The sequence below is a fragment of the Ictidomys tridecemlineatus genome, chromosome X (assembly GCF_052094955.1).
Source record: "Ictidomys tridecemlineatus isolate mIctTri1 chromosome X, mIctTri1.hap1, whole genome shotgun sequence".
NCBI classification, from domain to species: Eukaryota; Metazoa; Chordata; class Mammalia; order Rodentia; family Sciuridae; genus Ictidomys; species Ictidomys tridecemlineatus.
In genome coordinates, this window is record NC_135493.1 from 31,152,177 (window position 1) to 31,172,800 (window position 20,624).

At 35.2% G+C, this 20,624-nt stretch overlaps 1 protein-coding gene across 3 annotated transcripts in view; it reads right to left on the minus strand.

Annotated features, from left to right (window-relative positions):
* Dock11 (dedicator of cytokinesis 11) overlaps window positions 1-20,624 on the minus strand; it is a 186,028-nt gene that overhangs the window by 30,179 nt on the left and 135,225 nt on the right. For all 3 annotated transcript variants that reach the window (XM_013356047.4, XM_021722391.3, XM_021722393.3), the window contains 9 exons: window positions 19,675-19,741; window positions 18,280-18,327; window positions 16,970-17,112; window positions 15,452-15,567; window positions 13,749-13,886; window positions 9,773-9,955; window positions 6,451-6,564; window positions 3,479-3,694; window positions 3,335-3,392 (listed from right to left, as the gene is read on the minus strand). In XM_013356047.4, the coding sequence (XP_013211501.3) occupies window positions 3,335-3,392; window positions 3,479-3,694; window positions 6,451-6,564; window positions 9,773-9,955; window positions 13,749-13,886; window positions 15,452-15,567; window positions 16,970-17,112; window positions 18,280-18,327; window positions 19,675-19,741 (1,083 nt within the window). The remainder of the gene's footprint in view (window positions 1-3,334; window positions 3,393-3,478; window positions 3,695-6,450; window positions 6,565-9,772; window positions 9,956-13,748; window positions 13,887-15,451; window positions 15,568-16,969; window positions 17,113-18,279; window positions 18,328-19,674; window positions 19,742-20,624) is intronic.

Consider the following 20,624-nt stretch of genomic DNA (forward strand, 5'->3'; position numbering starts at 1 on the left):
TACTTGGGAGGCTGAGGCAGGAGGACTGCAAATTTAAGGACAGTCCAGGTGACACAGCAAGACCCTGTCTCAAAAATGAAATGAAAATTGCAAAGGGACCAGGGATGTAGCTCAGTGGTGCCGTGCTTGCCCAGCATGTATGAGGCCCTGGGTTCAATCCTCAGTACAGCAAAAATAAATAAGTGACTAAGTAAGCAATTCTTTTTCTTTTTCAGGTCTATATTCAAATGTATTTTTATTTACTCTGTAAATATTTGCAGCTAAATTGAAAAGGGCCCACATATTGGGGAACTATGGAGTTCTCTGACTGGATGGCTTATTAATAGATTGCTTTTTTTTTAAGTCATCAATGGACCTTTATTTTATTTATTTATATGTGGTACTGAGAATTGAACACAGTGCCTTGCACATGTTAGGAAAGGGTTCTACCACTGCACTACAACGGCAACCCACAACAGATTGTTTTTAACTTGTGTTTTAGATGAGTAGTCTACCTTGGTATAGTCATACCATAGTTTAATCAGCTAATTAACAAAAGAAGGTGGTTTTGGACCATTTAAATCATTGAAGTTTAAAGAGTAAGCCCCTGAAGACTTTACTACTACCACCCTTTTAGAATACGGTTTTCTAATTTAAGCAAGTAGAATTTCCCAGGTTTAAAAATAGATGGAACCTATAAATAAATATGTAAACTTTTCTTAAGTTTAACAATTTTTTGTTTGAAATGCAAAACATTTTTCTCCTCCTCAGCTAAGGACTCTGATTTCTATGAAGGATAAATTCTAGAAAGCTTTGAGGGTATTGTGACACACTTAAATGTCTAGTTATAAATATGATCTCCATCTGTTAGAATGTCATAGTTTGGAAGTTAGAGTAGCATTACCCTGTGCTAATATCCAAACAATCACAGAAAGAAATTACATTTCTAATTGTTAAAAGATATACTTTTCCTTAGTTTCAAGGTCTTTGTACTTGTGAAAACACAAAAATTCTAGGGAAATATTTTTCAATATGCTTAGCTATTTTCAAAACCTACACTTTTAAAAAATATTTTTTCAGTTGTTTACAGACCTTTATTTTATTTATTATTTATAAATGGTGATGAGAATCGAACCTAGTGCCTCACACACGCTAGGCAAGCACTCTGCCACTGAGTCACAGCCCCAGCCCAAAACCTATACTTTTAATGGATATAATGGTTTGGATCTTAAATGTTCCCCAAAGCTGCTGTGGCACATGCCTGAAATCCCAGCGGCTCAGGAGGATGAGGCTGGAGAATCGCGAGTTCAAAGCCAGCCTCAGTAACAGCAAGATACTAAGCAACTCAGTGAGTCCTTGTCTCTAAATTAAATACAAAAAAGGGCTGGGGATGTGGTTCAGTGGTGAAGTGTCCCAGAGTTCAATCCCCGGTACCAAAAAAACAAAACAAAACAAAAAACAAATGTCCCCCAAAGCTCATGGATTGAGGGTTTGGTTCCCAGCTGATGTAGCTATTGGGAGACAGTAGAAACATTAGGGGTGAAGTCTAGTTGGAAGTAGTAGACCACTGGGGCTGTGCTCTTGAAAGGGATATTGGGACCCCAGCTTCTTCCTCTGTTTCTTGACTGGAAAGAGGTGAGCAATTTTCCTCTGCCTCATACTTCAGCCTCCATATACTGCCTCACATGGTTCAAAAGCAACAAGACCAAGTGATCAGGAATTGAAACCTCTGAAACCACAAGCTAAAATAAAGCTTTCCTTCTTTAAGTTGATTTTTCTCAGGTATTTTGCCACAGCAATGGAAAGCAGGAAGCTGACTAACACAGTGAACATGAAACTATTATTTCAGATTTCTACTAACTAGAAAGATGAGATAGTATTAATGTAATTTCTCTGAAAGACATACCTAAAATCATATTTAGTACTATGCTTAGGATTCTTAAATTTGTCAGTTTAGTTGGAATTGCAGGTGTGCAATTTCAATACTTATTTCTATTGAAATGTTACAGGATGATAATGATAATGTAATGATACATTGATATCAATGATGTAATATTAAAAAACTCAATTAGGCCTTATTTTAATAACCTATTTTTTCCTTATTCAAATAATCTATTTTTTTTTTCATTTTAAAGCCACATATGAGGGCTGGGGGTGAGGGTCAGTGATACAGCACATGTTTAGTATGCCTAAGGCCCTGTGTCCATTCACTAGCTCTAAATAAACAAATTAATTAAATAAAACCAAATATGTACTAAAAAGAAAAATTTAGAGTATACCAATTTCAAAAACATGAACTGTTCAGAAGAATTTCAATATCCAAGTGTTAATTTAACACATAAATAAAATATATCTACACTTTATTTTATATATTTAGTTGTCAATTAATCTTTTAATTAATTAACTTATCTATATGCAGTGCTGAGGATTGAACCCAGGGCCTCACACATGCCAGGCAAGCGCTGTACCACTGAGCCACAACCCCAGCCCTACAGCTACGTTTTAACCATAGTATTATATTTTGGAAGAATCTTTTTGGATTCTGCACATGAGTGTTATATGAGGCAATTAAACTCTAGGCCTTAGATGTGAAATGAAAGATACACAGATAAGTGTAGGAATTCAGAAAATTAAAAAAAAATCCAAACAAAACAAGGTTGTAGTTCCATAGCCCAAACCAGAGTAATATGATTCCCAGACGTTGGTTTCATTTTGCTCTGATATTATTCATGTGTTAACCTTAAAGCAAGTAGCTTGGACACTGTAATAGATAATGGGAGATTTCTGGATTGCAATCTTCATTGCCAATCAGTTTTTAAACTAAACTCAACAGTTTTAGTACTTTGGTGATAATAGTCAACAATACTCTATTTAGAAAGGGAAGCGTTCAGACATCTTCCCGAATTAAGAATCTTGAATTAGGAATCTAGACCTGCTGTGTCCTGCAGGTCTTCAAGGGCAAGATTCACTTTTTATACCCAGGTCACTGTACTAATGTGGTATAGAATGTATGGGCAGTTGTTGGTGAAGATGAGGTAGTTGAGTGGAAAATAAGTGATCTGTATTATGTGGAGCTTCTCATGAGCACTAAGAAGAATTTAATTTGTGGCAGCCTTCCAGAGAGACAGTCTTGGAAAATAAACACTGGGCATCAGGCCCAGGCCTGTACTGTTTAACTTACTTGTAACCTCCTATGAAAGCAGAAGGAAAAATGAACAATCTTTTATAACAACTTCTGTTTTTAAGGTGAACATATTTTTCAGAGCTCAATTATATCATATTCATAGTCACAAGCTTCAAAGATACAAACTTTTGTGCTAAATGAAATTCCCATCTTGGAACAGAAATATCTTACTCTTTCGATGAAGAAATTCTGCAACTAGAGCTGCTACATGGACATAACACATTGCAGCCTAAAAAAAGATGACAGGAAAGAACAGTCAGAACATGCTCAAGAGGTTTTGAAAGGTAATGTTTAAAACAAACTTAAAGTAGTCACCTCTGAAAAATCTCCATTTTTTATATGAATCTTAGCCATGCTATCAAGCCAGGTTTTTCTGAGCTCTGGGGTGCTGGCATAGGACTTGGCTAAGCTATACTGGAGATCAATTAGCATTTCAGGGTCTTTCTCATGCTCCTTCATTTGGGCAGTGGCCATAAGAACAGTACGGATCCTCTTGGTCAAGTCCTTAACTTCTGTAGGAAAAGCAGTTGCCTAATTTCAAAACAAACAAAAAATATGTTTAACAATATTATTGATATACTCTAAACCTCAGCATCCAATGCTGGGAACATAATATGAGTTTTACCTCTTTTTAACTGTTCTTGGTACTGCATTGTTTGCAGAATGTCTAAAGAGTTTTAAATTAATTATTTAAAAAGTATGCAACTAATTTAGTTATGAAAGGCTCTAAATTTGATAACATTTATAGTACATAAAAGTATGACCTTTGGAGCCAGACTGGATGGCTTTAAAATCTCTCTCTTCCACTGTGAATTCTATCTATATTCATGGAAGTGTTCTGTTTGTCATTTACTTATGATAAAATAGCAACTTAAAATTATTGATAGAATATTATATACCAGGCACTGGTCTGGGTGCTCTTTCATATTTTAATTTTTACAAAATCCTACTAAGTTAACTGTTAGAAAATCCTATCACTTCCTCTTAACCTCCACTAGGAGGTTATATCTTTTTTTCTTTTCTTTTTTCTTTTTTTGGTACCAGGGATGGAAGTCAGGGGCACTAGACCACTGAGGCACATCCCCAGCCCTATTTTGTATTTTATTTAGAGACAGAGTCTCATTGAGTTGCTTAGCATCTTGGTTTTGTTGAGGCTGGCTTTGAACTTATGATCCTCCTGCTTCAGCCTCCGGAGCCCCTGGGATTACAGGCGTGTCACTGTATCCGGCAAGTTAAGACTATTATTCATTTTACCAATGGGAAATGTGAGGCACAGAGAGGTTAAGCAGTTTGGCCAGAGTCTCAAAATTGACAAATGGTGGAGACAGGGCTTGGACCCAGGCAGTCTGGCTCCAAAGCTAGTGTTCTTCAGTCATTTTTCCATATACTGACAAGCATAGCTAACCCATCCACTGAATATTACATATATGAAGTGAAAAATCATACTGCAAAAAATTCCTATTTACACAAATGAGAGGTCAGAAATGACACAATGTTCCAAAAGGTTTAAAGAGATCATTAACCTCCCAAAGTGTTTTTAGCACCAAGATCACAAAGTCAAGAGTTTTCTTTTTAGCCTAATCACTGTTAAGAAAGTCCTATCATTTCCTCTTAACTTCCATAAGAATAATGATGATTATCTATATGACTCTGAGAAGATGAGGAAGTAACGGGTGTAGGACTAGGGGACTTTTTAAATGTAAATATAATAAAATGTAGAGGCAATTGTTTTAAAAACTGTCTTCTTAAACCCCTTAATAATAATTATTATTATTTACATATATTCTCTTCTTATTCACGAATAGAAATTTCATTTACCAAGGAAAGACAGACTTTGGTATAATAGAGTTTGTTGACAATGACCATTCTAACTGCATAAAACAAAGTCATTTCAGAAATGAGCTGAAGAAAACCAATATAAACCTCATTTGCTAAGAAATATTTGCTAATGTCTCTATATGATGTGGCAGTAAGGATGGTCACAACTGGGAAAATAAACTCTCAAGAGTATGAGTAAAAAAGCATAAATAGTATATGTTGTTTCAATACTCATGGGATTCTTGGAGCATATACTGATCCCAAGGGGAACCAATAGAACTGACCCCAAAACAAACTTTCCCAGCCTGTGAGCGGCTGGCACTACTCAGTGTTTTTCTCAGTGTAAGCAACATTCCTATGGGAATATTTTTTGGTACATAGATTCTACACGTCCCAAGCATCAAATATGCTGTGACTGCGAGTTTCTAATTTTTTTCAGGCTTGATTCAATATTGTCAAATATGCTGGAATATGACATTTCCCAAGAATTGGAATGATTAATTTCTCTGGGAGGAAAAGTCCTTTACTGGATATGGCCTCTTCTTCCCTGGAACACATTTTATTACTGAAGATGAGGACCTGCACTCCAGGCAACAAGGTGGCAGAAGCAGTTTTACATGCTATGCATATAGGTAAGAAAGAGGAATGGTGGTCAGTCTTGAGTTTGGCCAGAGTGAACTGGTGCTTAAGAATGACAACTTTGGACTTGGATTTGCCAATAAGTACCTATACCAAGCCACGATTGGCTAATAGATGATTTTCAAAACTTATAAAACCAACAAATAATGAAACCCTTCTGTGCCATTCCTCATCTGCTGGCAATGGATCAGACAGCTGTTTGCTATTCTAAAATGTAAGGCTGTGTCAAATTTCAAACTCAGTGTTTAATTAACCAATATTAAACGGAAATAATTGTTAAGAAAGGAAGGAAGCATTTATTTTCTGAGTAGTCTTAGAAATCAACCCCAGTGGCTGGGTGGGGTGGCTCACGCCTGTAAACCCAACAGCTTGGGAAGCTGAGGCAGGAGGATTGGGAGTTCAAAGTGAGCCACAAAACTTAACAAGGTCCAAAGCAACTCAGTGAGACCCTGTCTTTAAATTAAATATAAAAAAGGGTTGGGGATGTGGCTGAGTGGTCGAGTCCCCTGCCCCCCAAGAGTTTAATCCCTGGTACCAAAAAAAAAATCAACCCCAGAGAAATATTCAAACTTTATTAGCCATTATAACTGTGTGTACACAGTCTAGTCATTCATCCTTCTACTCAACTCATACTGAATATCTGCTACGTACCAGACAGTGTTCTAGGTGTTAAAGAGATCTAGTGGTATACAAGATGAAGCCCTGTGAAGCTCACATTCAACATGCACTCTCTACTATCAATGGCTCTGAATTTAATAACAATTTTACTCTAGGAGCATAAACCTGATATTGAAAGTGGCTTTAATTTATTATTCAACATGAGTACATACCTTCATAGGTCTGTCACTATTTGCAAAATTATTAATAATAGATAAAGACTCCTGAAATCTTGATCCTCCACTTAGTGCTACATCAGCTATCAGTTGACTTACAGCGATTATTATCTGTGGGAAGAAGCAAACATTATTTTTTGTTTTTTGAAGAAACTTCAAAAAATTTATATTTTGAACAAATGCTGGTAATTCATATCATTGTATAAGCACAGACACACTCATATTAAATACTTCAGTGAATGATTCTTTACAGAAAAAGCTGATACAATGATCATTAGTTCTCCATTTTGAATGTGCTTGCAAGGTAGAAGCTATAGCAAACTTGAGAATAAATTATGTTTTTATTTGATGGTTTCTCACTCCTTTTCACTTGTCTATTTTTGTGTGCTGGACTCCCAAGTCCAGTGCCTCAGCTCCCTTCTTTGTTTCTGGCCAAGACCTACCCAATTTAACAGCAGTTTAAGCAATGGCCTTTGATGGTACCTTTTAGTCTGTGAGACTACCTCAGATGAATGCCAAAAAGATTCACGCTACACTGTTAATGGCTGGAAGCTTTATCATTGACCCTAGGAAGCAGGATACAGTAGTAGTTACTGAAGTGTGTACTCTAGAGTCAAAGTGTCTTCAAGTCAAATCTTGACTTTATCAATTATTCACTAAGTGGCTTTGGGAAATCTATTTAATGTCTCTGTACCTCACTTTTCTCATTTGTGCAATGGGGAATATAACAATTACTGAGTTGTTATGAGGATTAAGGATATCAAAATCATAGAATTTGGAGGGAAATGGATGGCATTAGAGCAGATTATGCTAAGTGAAGCTAGTCAATCGTTAAAAAACAAATACCAAATGACCCCTTTGATATAAGGGGAGTAAACAAGGACAGGGTAAGGACGAAGAGCTTGAGAAGAAGATTTACATTAAACAGGGATGAGAAAAGGGGAGGGGAGGGGAGGGGAGGGGAGGGGGGATAGTAGAGAATAGGACAGACAGCAGAATACATCAGACACTAGAAAGGCAATATGTCAATCAATGGAAGGGTAACTGATGTGATACAGCAATTTGTATACGGGGTAAAGTTGGGAGTTCATAACCCACTTGAATCAAACTGTGAAAGATGATGTATTAAGAACTGTGTAATGTTTTGAACGACCAACAATAAAGTAAAAAAAAAGGATATCATACTAGCTTTTTTTTTAAGGTACTGTAAATTGAACCCAGGAGAACTTAACCACTGAGTCACACTCCCAGGCCTTTTTATTTTCAATTTAGAGACAAGGCCTCACTGAGTTGCTTAGTGCCTCACTAAATTGCTGAGGCTGGCTTTGAACTCTTGATCCTCCTGCCTCAGGCTCCCCAGCCACTGAGATTACAGGCATGCACCCAGCGCCTGACTTAGTTAACACTATTAAGCAATAGTATGTGCCAGACACTGTTTTATGTCTTCACATTTATTATTTCATCTGTATTTGAATAAAAAAGTTGACAGAACCAATTCTTAGGCCCAGAAGAATGGATCTTAATGGGGAACTTGAGGCATACTGGCACACTCATCAGAATATTTTGGAGGAAGGTGGCTATTCAAGTGACACTTCATATAAAAGCAAGTAATATAAGAAGTAATGTGTTGGGGCAGGGGATGTGGCTCAAATGGTGGCATGCTTGCCCAGCATGTGTGAGGCACTGGGTTCGATTCTTGGCACCACATAAAAATAAAATAAAGATATTAAAAAAACAAGTAATGTGTAATGCTGACTGGCTCTTGTATGCAAAAGTAATTATATGGCAGATTTTTAAAGGAAGTACTTATTATTTTTTTATTATTATTAAATATTTACTTTGTTAATGGCATTTTCCAATAAGCTGCTTCTGATTTCCTATGTTACAAAAAGACCTACCAAACTAACTGGTGACAATTTTGATTATGTTCAGAGTGGTTTCATCAAGTAAGCACAACAATACGGAGGTGCTGAATAATAACTATTATGTAATAAGTGTCTACTATGTGCCAGGCACTACACACTTAATTTTTAACCATCATGATAACCCTGCAAGATGAAATATCTTGCCCTCATTTTACAGATGAGGAAACTGGTTTAAGCAGATACAACAACTTGCCTAGGATTACATAGCAGATAAGTAGCAGATTAAGCCCAGGTAGATCTCTTTCTAAAGTCTTCATTTTTTAATATATCTTGAAATTTCTCCCTCTCTCTTCCTCTCCCTGACTCTTCCCTCCTTCCACCCAGTCCCCTCTTGAATCTAATTCTGTCACCCAGGCTAGCCTCAAATTTCCACATAGCTAGGAATACAGGTGCATGCTACTGGGCCTGGGTTGATTTCTTTTGTTTTATGAATAAGTGAGTATGCTAGAGTATGAAAAACAGAAACTGTATTACCTGTTACATAATGTCTAACAAGATCATCATATCTGATCCTTATGAAAGTCCTATGAAGTAGGTACTAATATTTACCCCTATTAAATTAAGGTACTGAGAGGCTAAGGAAGTTAACTTGCTCCAGGTTACCCATAGCATCTAAACTAGAGCCTGCACTCTTATCCAATGCAGCCTTATCCAATGAAAACATAATGTGAACCACATTTGTAAGTTTAAATTGTCCAGTAGCCACACTGGATAGAGACAGAGGTGAAACTTAGTTTAACATATTTTATTTAATATATCCAACATATCTTTTCAACATAAAAATCAAACATAAAACAATTGAGATATTTTACTTTTTTAAAAAAATATACTGTGGATTGAACCCAGCACGCTATGTCACTGAGCTACACCCCAGGACTTTTTTATTTTTATTTATTGGTGGTTACTAGGGATTTAACCCAGAGGTGCTTCACCACTGAGTTACAACCCCGGCCCTTTTCATTCTTTGAGACAGGACTCACTAAATTGCTAAGGATGGCCTTGAACTTGCAGTCCTCCTTGCCTTAGCCTCCCAAGTCACTGGGATTACAGGTGTGCACCAAGATGCTATGCTTATTTTTTAATTTGAGACAGGGTCTTACTAAGTTGCTTAGGCTGGCATCAGACTCCTGATCTTCCTGCCTCAGACTCCTGAGTAACAGGGATTATACACATGTGCTACCATGCCTGATAAGGTATTTTACATTTTTATGTACTTAGTCTTGAAAAGCCTATGTGCATTTCAGAGTCTCAACATATCTCAACTTGAACCAGCCACATTCAAGTTCTAGATGGCTGGCCACGTCTGACCTAATACTGGATGGGGTCACTCTGGATCTTGATCTTGTAAGAGTCTAAAGAAAGATGATGAAGAGGATCTTTGGGTTTTCACTAACCTGCAAATGTGTCCTCAAAAACGTTTTCCTCTTGGTATACTCAAAATTGTTTCTCATCAAAAGATACAAAAGTGCAGATGCTTCATTCCTGGTTGAGCTAATCTTTGAGGTACAGCACTTTAAAACCTCATAACAAAATGCAGCACACATATTTACTCTTCCTTTGAAAAAGGCTGAAGGAAACTAAACAATAAGGAAAGCAGAAATAAGTATCAGAAAACCCAATCATAAAATCACTTGAATGTCAAGTGCCCCATTACAAATTCACCCAAAACTGTGCTGGTTGCTCTTAGGTTACAAAAATCAATATGAGGGGCTCTCCTCTCAAGAAGCCTGGACTAGTTAACATAAATACCAACATGTGTTGATGACAGAACAATTCAAGTCAGTACAGTACATAGATTACTATAACGTGTAAAGGCACTGGTATAAATGCTAGGGACCTGTGAAGAGCTCAAGATAGTCTGAAATATATGATAATTAGGTTCTCAATAACATGTATTCAAAGAATGAATGCCTGAAATGATGAATGATGGGTCTCAAATGGGGCCATTAAAAATGGGAAAGACAAACTGTTATTTTTTTTGCATATAAATTTACACAGTTCCTTATATTATGAACTTCCAGGTGCTGAGAAAATTATAGTTGAAATCTATTCAGTAAAACTTGATCTTTAACAAAAAATATGAACTGCATATGTACACACATGTGCATCCTGTACTTATAAATAGTGTTCAGATACATTTTGGTGCAAAAAGAATACTAAAATGACTACCTACCACAACAGGCAAGTGGACTTGTTACCTTTAGAATGTATTCAGTATGCTTTGTGAAACACTATAGACATATATATACACACATATATAATGTATAATATATCATATGATTATATATTATATAGTATATTATATGTGTGTGGTGATATATGTATGTGTGTATATGTTTATGTATGTATGTGTGTATATATGGTTTGTTACAGTCTTCCATGCTTACAGGTATAGGCAAGCAAGCAATAAGCTGCCCCAGAGTACAGAATGGGTATTTTTCAGTGTGTGTGAAGCTAGAAGGCCACCAATTCAAAATTACTTCTTGGGAACCTTGAGTTTAAATCCATGTCATAGGAATCTACCTTCTTTATCTCACCTTAACAACAAGTGCAATATCATGTAAACAAAAGATGCCTAATTATGTTTTCTGGTTGGGAAATCTCATTAATGTTTTCAGAAAATTAAGCCAACTCTTGTTGGATCAGATACTCTAGATTAAAAATAAACATATAAGGGCGAGCACAGCTATAGCATGGTAAATCTCTACAGTAAGTCTTCTATACATATCACTTACTACTTTGAGAGAGCAATGGCTAAAATCAAAGACCTCCTAATTGTCAATTCTAATGAACTGCTTTTATTTTCTATTTGTCCACTCTGTATATCATAACAATGTGAAACTTTGGTTCTTTGGCTTCTACAATCTCCCTTTTCTTTGTCCTTTTTCCTACCTCCATGATGCCTCCATCTCATCATCTTCAATGATTCCTCTTGCAACCCCATCTGTTTTCTTTCTTTCCAGTGTTCTGGTCTTAAACATTCTTTTTTTGATTCTTCCTGTACATACTCTCCAGAGCAATTTAAACCACTCCAAAGAGTTGAGTTCAACTACCACTTATACACTGATGCTCCCCATTTTAAGTTCCAGCTACACTGCTCTTTTAGTTTCCAGAATATTCCAAACTCTTTCCTGACCCAAGGCCTTTGCATATGCATGTTTGTTTACCTAAAATCTTCTTTCTTGAAGCTTTCATAAGGCTGGGCCCTTTTCACATTTCAAATCTCATTTTTCAAGCAATAACTTATCTAAAGTTTACCATTATGAGTGGTCCCCAAATGATGATGGTTCAACTTTTTGTGGTAGTGCAAAAGTACTACATGTTCAGCTGGAATTGTACTTTGAATTTTGATCTGTGCCTGCACTAGTAATATGAGATATGAAACTCTCTCGTGATACTGGGCAGTGACAGTGAGCCACAGCTCCAAGTCAGCCACATGATGTTGAGGAAAAATAAATGTGACTACAGTATACTGTGTTGCTAAACTATGGTATTCGATAAGTAAGGTGTGTTAAAGGCATTTTTGAGTTCCTATATTTTAAATGAATTTATTGGAATGTAATCTCATTGTAATTTGACAACCATCTATGCCTGCACACCATTTCCTTCTGAGAACTTATTATAATTGCTAATTATTTTATTTATTTTTCTCTCCTTCCTAAAACACTGAAAGTATCCTAAAGGCAGAGAATATGCTTCTTTTGTATCTCCATAACCTAGTACAGCACTTGACACAGAAGGTGCTTGATAAATGTAGTATGGATGAGTGGGAGATGACACTAAGCCTACTCCTTCAATCCAGATCTCCCTGGAGCAAAGAACTGTGTATCTAAATATATTACAGACAGCTTAAATTCAACATGTCTACAAAACAGAACTCATTAACTTTTACCCTAAAATGCAGTTTTCCCCCTGTTTCCCCATCAGCCAAGACAACATCATGTTATCTCTGAATTGATGACCAAATCCTAAAAAGTTATCTTTTTTAACATGTCTTCTATCTGCATTTGACTCTGTCACTGCCTTATTTCAGGGCCCCATCTCCTATCTAGCCCACAGGAATGAGTCTTTTTAGTGCCTTTGGTATGGCTACCAATCCCTCTTCCCCCATCATTTTATACAGATTTTACCTGGCCCTAATCAATTTTCTCTTCATACAAATATAATTGTGTTACTTTCAAGCTTAAAACCTTTCCATGGCTACCTGATGCCTAAAGATGAAGTCCAACTCTTGAGATGAATACACAATGATCTATTCCTCATTTACATCTTTAGTTTCATTTTCTGTTAAATCCATACTAAATCTTAGCTCTACTGCTACAAAGAAACAATTGCGAAATTAGAGCATTTCTCTTTTTCTCATGTTTAACCCTAGTTTTCTATACAATTTTTATTTTTTGGTTTATGTGCAGGTATTCAAGTGTACTTTTATGTGTGTGCTTCCCTCTATTGGACAATAAGCTCTCAGATACTCTATCCAAGAAGTACCTACCGACAATAAAATGAATTACTTATGAATTTCTTTCCCTTAGTTTCTTATAATATGCTTGTGTTGAACTCAGTTTTCCATAAATTTCTTTATTCATATATTATATTACAAATGGCACTTAAAAATAAGCTTCAAATTCAATTAATTTCTAATTTTGGAATAAAAAATGTAGCACTGAAAGGAAGGATACCTATCATTTCCAAAATACTATACAAGATACCACCATTGAAAAAGTTGGTTCCTGCTTTCAAAGTGCTTATATATGAGTATATTAATGGCTCATATACTTCCAGATGGTAAGAGTTTTTAAAAGAAGTAAAACAAAAGAAAAACTGGCAAATCTGGAAATTTGAAAATGATACTTGGACTAAGGGTATAGTTTAGTGGCATCATGCATGTATGAGTACATGGGTCCAATCTCTAAATCTCACACAAAGGGGAAAATAGGGTTAAGTTTAGAGTTAGAGAAAAAGAAAACAACACTCTTTTTGTTTCTTTTAGATACTAGCAATAGAACCCAGAGACACTTTAACAAAAAGCTACAATCCCATCCCTTTTTATTTTTATTTCGAAACAGGCCCTTGCTAAGTTGCTGAGGCTAGCCTCCTACTTGTGATCCTCCTGCCCAGCCTTCCCAGTTGATGGGATCACCAGTGTGTACCAGGACAACCAGCAAGAAAATGGCACTCTTGAATAGGAAATGTGTAACAGGATGAAATCAAAAGCAGGTTCTGATTTGTTGTTTAGTACTTTAATTACAAAGGCAGTACTTAATGGTTTCATTAGCTGATGTTTCCTTATGTCATCACAATAATCTTCTTTCTCCTCTTTACTTTTCCATAAAAAACAGCTACTAGCAGCTCTAAAGCTTTTGTCCTTACCTTACTGATGAAAGCTCTCAGTGAGGCAAATACATGTTTCAGTGACACTTCAGATTGTCCATTTTTAAGAAAAGCTAGATGAATATCAAATACTTTTTTCATTAATGGATTGTGGCCATCATTGTTTAAAAGCTGGCTCTACAAAACATGAGAAAAAAAATACAATTTGCAGAAAAACTTAAGTTTATGCCCCATCAAGAATGAGAGAACTGATTGCACCAATACCTGCTTATGAAAATACTATTTGAAGTTTCAGATGTCATTAAAAACTATTTGTGCCATCTTTTCAACTTGGAAATCTCAAAATACTACATAAGCTATAATTAGAATACTTAAGTCAAGCATTTAAAATAATGAAAAAATATTTTTTAATACAACATAGCAAAATACACACCTGGTTTGGGAAGAGTATTATTATGAACCTATAACAATTAAGAAATCAGTAAATTTAAAATAACCACAAGACAACCACCTTTGTACTTCTCTGAGGGAGATTTAATAATGTAAGAACTAAGGAAAGAGAAACTAATAAAAAAAAAGAATTAAGGAAAAATACCAGTTCCATTTTAAGGCTATTATCTAATTTACTTTCTAAACTATGTCTAGTATAAGACATGTTTAGACACTTGTGATAAATTAAATCCTCTATGGGTAGAGATAATAACAGGTATCACAATTAAACAGACCATGTAAATTACTTAAGTGCCTCTTATAAAGAGACATAAAAGAAACAGCAAATTGTACAGAAATTAATAGTTTGTGAACCTTGTTTTAGTTTTTAACATTATAGTAATTACAACATTGACTATATAAATTAATGGATTTCACTGTGGCATTTTCATACATGCATGTACCATGATTTGATCTTATCTACTCTCCCTTGTCCCAGAGGCCCTCTGGTCCCTTTCCCCTTCCCTAATAGGCTTTCTTCTACTTTCATATCATCTTTTAAATTTCATTTTCTAGATTCCACATGAGAGAAAACATGTGATACTTGCTGATACATGAAATGGCTGAAGGAATTAACTGAAATACTTAGAGAGGGAGGAAAGAAAATTATCTGTATAATTCAAAAGAATTCAAACAAGATTCCCACCACCCCTCCTTTAGATTTTCCTACTAAGGAGACCTTACATTATACTCGTGTAATTTTTACTTTCAAAGTGCTCTCGCATCCATTATCCCATTTTACCCCATTCACCAACTCTGTAAAGATAACTGCTTTTGCACTCTTATTAAAATCATAGCAATAATAATTTGCCTGAAAGGCAAAAATCTGAGAAAAAACTAAACCTTCTGACTAGAGAAGCCAGTCAGCTTGCCTAGACGTCAACTATCCTGACAGGGCATCTATCTTATCAGAATGGATCTTTGGGCAAACTGATCTACCCATAATTTCCACTAAAATCATTGGATATTCCAAAGTATGAACGAAAACTATTTTTAACCATGAAAATAAATAATAGAATTTAAGAGGCAGAAGGGAACTTAAGAGCCAATTAGTTCAATTCCTTTGTTTTATGGATGACAAGAAAGTCCCCAGTGACCTCCTAAGGTCACACAGTAGCCAAACTAGGTTTGCCTTCCACATTACCTCACTGCTCAGACCAGCCCTTTTCACTACGCTTATCTGGTCTCTAATTAGTTATTATAAAATGTATTCTCTATAAGATACCAAATGAATTTTTATCCTTCATCTTTACCTTGAAGCATTGGGTGAAAAATGATATGGTATCTAATACTGTTAGAGAAACTTCAGTAGCAGTATTGCCTTCAAGAAGTGCCTGGTGGAAAATGTCTGCTTCAGTTGTTGCAGAACCTGGGATTTAAAAAGTAAATAAAACTTAGTCCAACACAGAGAATCACATAATGGTATTAAATGACTTCTCAAAGACTCAGAGAGATGAGAAAGAAAAAAGGAGGTTTGCAAAACCAGCAGACCTGATGGATTTCGCTACATTTATTCCTTAATCAAATATCGTCTGGTTTAATAATTTCATTAAATGTTCACATAACCTCTTTATCAACAGTTCTGTAGCACACAATTAGGTGTGCAATTCTTTGGCAGCATGATTTCAGTGATGAGCATGGTAATGTAACTAGAAAATAATGTAGGAGGCATTTTAGGCTGTGCCACTAATTATTTGTGCAAAAATGAGAAACCCACAAAAATTTAGCTACATATATACAGTGGTGCTCTATGGTAAGGTGTTTTTGATTACCAATGATATGAAACTTATTTCTAAATTAGAAGAATAGGTTCTTTATACTTTCTCAAGAAGATGAAGAAATATTTTTTTCATCTATTTAAAAGGAAAACAAAAATTGAGAAATCTTAGCCACAGCTTTTCTTAGGTCCTGTGAAAGAAATGAAACTTTTTGGAGTGTAATTTTAAAGGTCCTTAATCTATCATCTTAAGGTCTATCTGCCAAAAACATCCTTTTTTATTTTATTTTATTAGACCATATCACTAAGCCAGCTTCACTAGCTTCCTTTTCTGAAACCTCCAGACAACTATACAAAAACAAAAGTTTTCTTATTCTGAGTTTTTATTAATATTTACTTTTCAGAGGATAGCTTCAATTTATATAACCCTCCAGCTTCCGAGTTGGGCAAGATTTCTCTCCTTGTCCTATTTACCTTGTCAATACTTCAACTTGTCTGAAATATAACTTTGCCAAAATGGAATTTAGAGTCGATTTCTGCAGTGAACTCAGCATATGTAGTTCTGTAATCATTAAATGAACAAGTAACAAAACAAATAGTATACATACCATTTATTGAGATGTCAATATTTGCATTAAAGCTTAACAGCAGAATAAAAGTATATCCAATACCAAAATATGACTACAACAGCAATTCCAAGGGAAAAATTTTATTTCTTTAATACCAAGAAAAAATTTTTAAATTACTCATTTAAATTGTTGAAAATTCTGGGTTAGAGATTTGGCTTAGTGGTAGAGCATTTGCCTGGGATGTAGAAGGCCCTGGGTTTGATCACAAGCACCACAAAAAAATAATTGTTGAGAATTCCATGCACACTTTCTGATTAGTCATATATGATGAAATGATTATATATAAGTATATAGAAGAGGTACGGAAACATCCATACAAGGAAAAAAAAACTTTCCAATCATATTGGTGATTTAAACCAGGACTTAGGGTTGAATAATATTACACAGCTCCTTCACATGGGTACCCCACATATATTATCACTTACTGTGATTAAGTGTAAAAGAACTTTCAAGGCTACTAAGATGCTGAAGTCGGGCCTGCATTACTCCTGATCTGTTTCGAAGTGCTGGCATAGTTTGTGATTTTCGGTCTATTCCAAAGTGTTTTGATAGCCAGGCATCATGTACCCTAAAATAAAATTTACAATTAGGAACTAGAGTGCTTTAATAACATATTTCATTGCCAAAATATAATTTCTATATAAACATACTACTATGCTCAATATTGTATCAACTATTACTTGGATTCAAGGAGGTATCACAGGAAATTGTATGAAGTTTTAATGAATCTTTAAAACAGTCTATATTATAAGAATGCAACTAAGGAATTTAGAAAGAGCCTCCCATTTCTCCCTTTCTCATCAAAAATATTGGGATGGAGTGAACAACACTCCAAAAAGTTTCATTTCTTTCACAGGACCTAAGAAAAGCTGTGGCTAAGATTTCTCAATTTTTGTTTTCCTATAATGTTACAGTTCCACTTAAAATTTACAACTGGGTCATACATGAACTAAAGAAGAAAATTTTGTCTGATAAAAATAGTGGGAAACTGGCAGAATCCTAGAGGCTAAGGCTCATTTTAATAATGGTCATACCAGCTCTAAGTCATGGAAAAATACTGGTGGAAAGTAGAATCCTCATCATTAATGTTCTCGAGATGCAGCAATAAACCCCATCTAAAAGTCTTTGATTTTTAGAAGTGCTATGAAATTCAACTTAAAAAACATGTATTTGAGTTCTTTTAATGAGTAATCCCTACTCCTAAAATTTGTATTACTGACATAAGCTTAAGTACCCTTCATTTTCCTTTGTCTTGGGGCATTGCAAACATTTCCTTAAGTATTTATTTCACTAGAATTTAAGAGGCAAAAATAATAAATAAATTATATATAATATATGTCCCAATCACTACTGGGGATATTTCTATTTACCTTAGTAATTGAGGTGAGTATTGATAAATTGTAGGCAAAAACATCTTAAAATGGTCTTGATTTTATGATTTTCTACCTTCACCTGTATCTAGCCCCTTTTGAAGTCCTTAAAGAAAGACAAGCAACTGTTTTAAGTATAGCAAACTTGTAAGGTATAAACTTTCCATATTGCTTTAGTCCTTACCTTTTAAAAACTTAAAAATCAGTTCACATTAGTTTAAATATAAAGTTGGGAAATGCTAACTAAATCATGAATGTCTTAAATGTTGGCCTAAAATTAATAATCTGTGTTTCACATGGCATGAATGAGATTGTCCTCTATTGGGAGAGAAGGAAAAATGGATTTGCAGTGGTATGGAAATTACCTTGCTATGTTTCTTTTCCCCATATATCTAAAGTGAAACAAACATACTCTAGAAAAGAAAACAATAGGATGTTAGTAATATAGTACCTTCTGCTACAAATTTAACATACAATATTCAGAAGTTATGAGATAACAAAGAATTACCTACTGAAATAATATTATAATATATTTTTACAGAAATACCATACAACTACTTATATTGTCATATTACATATTCCCCAAATTTGTTTGGTACACTCATATTAGACCTTTCCAAATTTGCTCAGTACAGTTACATCAGCACCAAATTACCTCGTTTTTATATACAATTCTAATAACCAATTAAATAAAACCCTGATAATGCAAAACATCCTTTGTGTTCTGTAACAAATATAGCAAAGGTATCTAACAAAGTAATTAACATAAAAATAATTCTTAAGCTCTATAAGTGGGGCATAGTCTATATTTTGTATAATGGCATTAAAATACCTCCAGTTTCAACAATTATTATGGCCATTCATGTTCAACCTCTGCCCGGGTTGAACAAGATCTTCCTTCACCCTCCTTACTTTCTGCCTTTCTTTTTTTGGTACCAGGGATGGAACCCAAGGGAAATTAACCTCTGAGCCACATCCCCAGCCCTTTTTTATATTTTATAGAGAGACAGGGTCTTGCTAAATTGCTAAGGTCGGCTTTGAACTCGCACTCCTTCTGCTTTTCTTGAAGCAAACCCCCAACATCAGATATTTTCATTAATAAATATTTCAGTATAATTACAGTGTTTTTCAAAAATCTTAACTGTTGTTTAGTCTGCAGAAATCCTCTGCAAATTTTTGAGATTTTAAGCAAGTGATTATACATTGATTATTCACTTTGTGTTTTGCACATGCACATAAAATCATGCGTTCTACTTATGTAAAAATTTTTTGCATTTCATCCTATGTCTGATTTTTCTTTTAGCATTTAATAATGATGTAAAAAATAGCTCAGCATACAATATAAGACAACTTCCCATCTTCAGACTAGGTTTATCCAAGTATCTTTATGAAGTGAGAATTACCCAGCTCTACATAAGAGTACAGATTATAAACTCCAATCATTTAAGCTGCTCATTAAATCAGCATCTGCTCCAAGTAAATGATGGAGGACAGCTGATACCACTTCTAGTTTTCCAGATCACAGAAAGGCAGGGCTGTGAAGACAGTCTATTATTAGCTAATTTTCTGTAATACTGCAAGTATTCCATCTTCATATTTTCTCTTCTATCTATGGGTAAAGAATGCTGGCCTCTGTATTAATAAAATTATTTAACATTTTCTACATTTTTAGCAAATAAGCTGTTGAAAACCAAAAAATGGTAACATTTAAATCCCCCAAATAAGGGGAACGTTTATTAAAATAAATTAATGTAACTTACTCTAGAAGTATAAGAATGTTTATCAGTTCCTGAGGAGATACTTTATTCCAGTAAGTTAAGAGAGTATCTGAAAATGGATCAAATAAAGTATTAGATGTTGAAATAATGAGCAAATAGGATAGTGAGATCTCCAAGTACCAATAATCCAGCTTCAACAACCTATTGACTCACAATTTTATCTATACACTCTCCCTTCCCAGTGCTCAGCAGTTTCCTTTTGAATTAACTGCAAATATACCATTTAATCTAAGTATTTCAGTTTCCACACTAGTTTTTTTTTTTTTTTTTTTTTTTGGTGGGATTGGGATTGAACCCAAGGGCACTACACCACTGCATTATATCCCTAGCCCTTTTTACTTATTGTGAGACAGGTTCTAGCTAACTTGCTCAGGTTGGTTTCCAACTTGCCATCTTCCTTGCCTCAGCCTCCCAAGTTGCTAAATTACAAGCATGTGCTACTATACCCATCTATCCTCAAACTTCCTTTAATTTACTTTGTAAATGTTCTTTTGGATGGTTTATACCAATCTCCACATTATTCCTAAAGCCAAAGGAAGGGAAGTTATGTTTGTATTTTAGACCTGGACTTTTTGTTTTGCTTTTATTTTTTTAGGGGTTGGGGGTGGGGGTGATACCAGGGATTAAACTCAGGGGGACTCCACCACCAGCCCTATTTTGTATTTTATTTAGAGACAAGGTGTCTCTGAGTTGCTTAGCAGCCTCACAGTTCCTGAGGCTGGCTTTGAACTCCCAATCCTCCTGTCTCAGCCTCCCCAGCCGCTAGGATAACAGGTGTATGCCATCTTGCCCGGGTAGACCTGGGGTTTTTAATGAACTCAAAATTTTATGCAAGATGGTGAGTTTGTGTGCATTTTTCTGAGGAGAGGAGCCTTTACCTGTTACACAAAGGGCTCTGTGAATCCAAAAGTCTAAGAGCTTTAAGCTTTATT